Source organism: Anopheles darlingi, chromosome 2 (genome assembly GCF_943734745.1).
Source record: "Anopheles darlingi chromosome 2, idAnoDarlMG_H_01, whole genome shotgun sequence".
Classification (NCBI taxonomy): Eukaryota; Metazoa; Arthropoda; class Insecta; order Diptera; family Culicidae; genus Anopheles; species Anopheles darlingi.
In genome coordinates this window covers 2,867,501-2,872,500 of record NC_064874.1, presented here as the reverse complement: position 1 = coordinate 2,872,500, position 5,000 = coordinate 2,867,501, and the positions used below count along the sequence as shown (strand labels likewise).

Genomic DNA, 5,000 nt, shown 5'->3' with positions numbered 1-5,000 from the left:
GGGAATGGAATACATAATTTATTCGCTATCCTGTGAATTCCACGATTCATAAGATTTTACAAACAACTTAATAATTCAAAAACAAGTTGACAAGTGGATCAACATCAGAGCGATGGAATATTTTCCAGTCTTATCAAACGGCTAATTGTTTGCCTACAAATTATGAATAGTAATGGTCGAATGAATTATGCATGCGCCGGAAATGCTGCCGACATACACGAACGGTAGACCCCATAGCCTAAGCGAGAATTACCATGAGCTCGATACAGCGCATCAGGCCCAGGTTCGTAGAAAGGATCACTAAAAATGGATGCTACTTACCATGAAAGAGATGAAGGTATGTCCAGCAAAAATGTGTACACTGGCCGGGCGATCCTTGAAGCTATCCTCGGCCGCTTGCGGCTTATTATTGAGCCATAGCACAATGCCTCGTTTAACGAACTCCCAGTCCTCCAGCTCCAGCCTTCTGGCTTCCGTAGGCGTACTCATTTTGATTGGTACATTAAGTTAACGAACCGTCGACAGATAATCGATACCCTTCAATATTTTGAAACTGTCAGCGGCAGAACCTGCATCCTAATCCATTTACTGCCATCAACCAGGGTTGTTCCGGCCGAACTTGGAAATCCCTATGCCTAACGCAGCTGTGTACGGCAGGGAAAATGTAAGAAGAGAATGTTTTAAAAAGCGATTTGGCATCGGTGATATCATCTGTATCGGTTTGAAGTATCAATTCTTGGCTTCTCTCTTTGCCGGCTGTTCAATTTTGCATAGCTTCATTGAAGAAATTGTACTGTTTTAAACATGCATGTTTAATAAAATTGGAGAGCATTCACTTCATCTGCACGATCTCGTGAAAGTAATTTTTTTTAATGACTTCTACCGGAAACTAAATTTGTATTAACTATTCATGATACTTCGTTGATTATACAAATCTCCTCGAGCATCTCAGTAAAACTTAGTGAAACATGGAAGATCTGCAAAGTGGGTGACTGGAACATTATTATCTGGGGAAGTGCATCTCCATGTTCCTAGTTGCTCCAACAACTATTCCAGTCTCATCTATGCGAGAAAAACTAGCATCTTGAGTAAAACAATACTGACTCATTGCACTCAATGATAAGCAGCTGATAGCAGAAAACTACAAAATACAGGATAAACACTTCACTTTTTGTAACACATCGTAGTGTTGGGTTTTTTTTTTTTTTGTAAAGTAACATGCGATTGATAAGCGATACTGCACTATCCAGCTATAAAAGTCCGATGCAGATCTGAGCATTACATCAGTTTGTGATATAGAACAAGCCAAAATGAAGCTTCAGATTCTAGCTTTGGTCGTTTGCGTTGCTTTCGTTGTGGGAAGTGAAGTTGATTCCGGCGCACCGGAATTGCCGACGGACCTTCTTCAACCAGATCAAGCGGAAGCAGATAACGCCGTGTTGGTGTTTGAAGACCCAACACCTTTGGACGCAGTGCCCCGAGATGCCCCAGATGCTGAACAGCAAGAGATACCGGACCAACCTGACCAAGAAGCCGAGGAGGACCTCCGTCAACTGGAGGAAGAAGATGATTCGGTCGACTCCGAAGAGTCTGACGAAAGTGAAGACGACAAAGAGGTGATTGAACTGCTGGAGAAGCTGGAGGATCGTCAGGAAGAGTTGGACTACCTAAATCGCTATCTGCTGGGACGCCTTGCACCGATTCATGCCTCTGTAATTGATAGACGCATACGTCCAGCCATTATCCGCCGTCCGTGGATTCGTCGTCCATGGATTCGTCGCCCACGTATTCTTCCTCCGAGGCTAATCTAAATTTTAAATCAACTACACTAGCACACATACACGCAGATTACGCACAATAGATAGAGAGAGAGAGAAAGTTTAATTCTAAATAGAACCACCATCGTTTCAATAAATGTATGTTTCGTTTTCCGCAATAACTCCGCATATTATTCTTCCTGTTTTGGCTGGATTGAGATTGATTGACTACATTTGTCTCTTACGGGATGGTTGCGACTTATGTCTGTGACGATGTCTTAGGTGCTAAGACGCGTTAATCTGCAATGTAAATGAATCCCACCGCAAAAAATCCGCATCCGCAAATGGACATAGAATAGCAACCCTACAATGCATCTGGAATGAACTTTAATTCGAACATTTGAAGTAGTGCTTATGGGACCCTCTCCCAGAGTCCTTCTTTGCCATTTGAATTGTTTAATGACTTTTTCCTGAAACTAAATAAACCTTTCATGATACTTCGTTGACTATAAAAATCTCCATTAGCCTCTCAGTAAAACTAGGTGAATCATAGAAAAAACAATCTTCAAGGGGGGTGTCTAGTCAACATTATTATTTGAGGAACTGCATCTCCATGTTCCTAGTTGCTCTAACAACTATTCCAGTCTCATCTATGCGGGAAAAGTTAGCATCTTGAGTAAAACAATACTGACTCATTTCACTCAATGATAATCAGCTGATAGCAGAAAACTACAAAATACAGGATAAACACTTCACTTGTTGGGTTTTTTTTTGTAAAGTAACATGCGATTGATAAGCGATACTGCACTATCCAGCTATAAAAGTCCGATGCAGATCTGAGCATTACATCAGTTTGTGATACAGAACAAGCCAAAATGAAGCTTCAGATTCTAGCTTTGGTCGTTTGTGTTGCTTTCGTTGTGGGAAGTGAAGTTGATTCCGGCGCACCGGAATTGCCGACGGACCTTCTTCAACCAGATCAAGCGGAAGATGCCCCAGATGCTGAACAGCAAGAGATAGCGGACCAACCTGACCTTCACCTTGCGGAAGAAGATGATTCGGCTGACTCCGAAGAGTCTGACGAAAGTGACGAAAGTGAAGACGACAAAGAGGTGATTGAACTGCTGGAGAAGCTGGATGGTCGTCAGGAGGAGTTGGACTACCTAAATCGCTATCTACTGGGACGCCTTGCACCGATTCATGCCTCTGTGATTGATAGAGGCATACGCCCGAAAGTTATCCGCCTTCCGTACCGAATTGCTCCATGGAACCGCCGTCGTCCGCGTCGGTTCTTTCCAGGATAATTTAAATTTGATATCAACCGTACCACACACAGGTAGATTGCGCAAACCACAAAAAGAGAAAATTAAATTCTGAATAGAACCACCATCCATTGAATGTATGTTTCGTTATCTGCACATAATTCGTTCTACTTTGGCTGGATTGAGATTGATTGACTACATTTGTCTCCGGCGGGGTGGTTGCGACACATGTCCTTGCAGATTATGGTACTAAAACACGTTAATCTGCAATGCCGCAAATGTGCAAACGTGGATATAGAAGTAATAGACACCCCACAATACGCCTAGAAACGGACTTTAATTCGAAAATCTGTAGTACCCCTTCTCGGAGAGGTGAGCCGTCCTGCGCCTCTTCTCGCCAATTGAAGGCCAAACAGAACCAAACGATTTGGCACGCGTCCTCCTACGCCCGACGTGCCACGATGAGCGTGTTCATGTATCGTTGGCACTCGGCAGCATGGAATGGAGAAATGATTGATTTTTGGATCGAAAACTCTGTTCTGCAGTGCTGTGGAACGTGGCCACATTCACGTTGCTTTCTTCGCTCGCATTACAAATAAAGTACTGGCTGGTGACGGTACATTGAACGAATCAATTTCCATGACAAGTACCAAACCAACTGTTCAAACGAACCCCACCGAAGCCCTTGAAACGATTGTACTATAGAACACCCAGAACCCACGATACCACCACTACCGATAGCAGCCAGTGCGAGTCATAGCAGCTCTCCACCAACAGGACGCACTAGAAACACATGACGATGATAACAACGTTTTCGCATTGCCGCACTCCACTCGATGGTTTCGATGCTGCTTCTCCCAAGGAACACACATTCTCCACGTCTACAATGTGTGGAGTTAATGTAGGACATTGCTCCCCTATGATGCCAAACGATGGTTCTTAATGCGCTCTAGAGCGAAGCCAGTACATTTTCACTTCACTTTAACTATACGTAATCAACGAAATGTTACGGAATCGACGACACTTTACCGTGAAAAAATAACAACCCGATCAATGCCCTGGTCCTGGAGCACACCACTTCTCCTCTGATGACGGAAGCACTACCGAAACTGACGCTCCTAGTAATCGGGATTCCCCCGAAAGGCTGGTGTCCTCCTGTCGGCGTGGCGCAACGTGAGCGATATCCTTTAATTCGGGAGCGAAAGTTATGAGAGATTAGAGCAAATCCCAAGTCCACTTTCGCTCGCACATTGCGCTCTCGCTGCTGCTGCTGCTGCCGCTCGATTGTTTGCCGGCACTTTTTCCGTATTGAAATGGAGCATTTAGTAGCTCTACTACTCCTACGCAGATAAGGAGGGTTTGATTTTGAGAATTGTTTTATTTTTACACTAATTGCTGTACAAAAGAACACGAGACAGAAGAAAGAAAAAATGGCTACTATCACAACAGCTCGTTGAAGGTTCCTTCAACTATCAACCATATATCCTGGCGGAAGGGGGAGAGACGGGAATTCTGTTTGGTATTAGTTCAGTGTGTTGCGGGATCCTGCAGCTGCACGGATTTTGGGAAGGAATTATTTACAGTGTTTTAATTTTTCTAAAAGCCCTGAACTGAACAGAAATACTGTTAAGGCTCTAGATGAACTCGAGCCCCTCATACTTGTACTCCGTGTTGATGCGCGTTTCCACCATCAGCTGCTGGCCTTCTACCGTGAATGCGCTGATGAAGGTAGAGGTTTTACCATTGAGCTCTTCGGTTGATAGGGCCACGATTATCTCGTCGTTGGTCGAGGGCAGAAACTTGAAGCTCGAGAACCCGTGCGTCGCCGGGATACCGTTCCGCGGGAGTTCGATGGCGCGAATGCTCTGGAACGTTTCGTCGCACGATATGAGGAAGTTGCAGCCCATATGCTCGTCGCGCGTTTCGTTGTACCTTTCGCGGGAGCATCGCCGTGGCAAGAAGAACCACCGTCTGTGCACGT

General features: G+C 44.6%; 3 protein-coding genes across 3 annotated transcripts in view; 1 reads left to right on the top strand and 2 right to left on the bottom strand.

Moving 5' to 3' along the window:
• LOC125952766 (tetratricopeptide repeat protein 39C-like) overlaps positions 1-4,257 on the bottom strand; it is a 7,271-nt gene extending 3,014 nt beyond the window's left edge. The window contains exons 1-2 of the mRNA XM_049682469.1: positions 4,049-4,257; positions 322-644 (exon numbers count right to left, since the gene is read on the bottom strand). Coding sequence (XP_049538426.1) covers positions 322-489 — 168 coding nt within the window. The 5' untranslated portion in view covers positions 490-644; positions 4,049-4,257. The remainder of the gene's footprint in view (positions 1-321; positions 645-4,048) is intronic.
• Positions 1,287-1,936, top strand: LOC125952787 (uncharacterized). The gene has a single exon (XM_049682498.1). It carries the CDS (start codon positions 1,311-1,313, stop codon positions 1,809-1,811), a length of 501 nt encoding a protein of 166 aa, XP_049538455.1. The 5' UTR covers positions 1,287-1,310; the 3' UTR covers positions 1,812-1,936.
• Positions 4,258-4,360: 103 nt separating the features above from the next.
• LOC125952774 (apyrase) overlaps positions 4,361-5,000 on the bottom strand; it is a 1,865-nt gene continuing 1,225 nt past the window's right edge. Inside the window, exon 2 of the mRNA XM_049682483.1 lies at positions 4,361-5,000. This exon is cut by the window's right edge and continues 100 nt beyond it. Within this exon, the coding sequence (XP_049538440.1) occupies positions 4,654-5,000 (347 nt within the window). The 3' untranslated portion in view covers positions 4,361-4,653.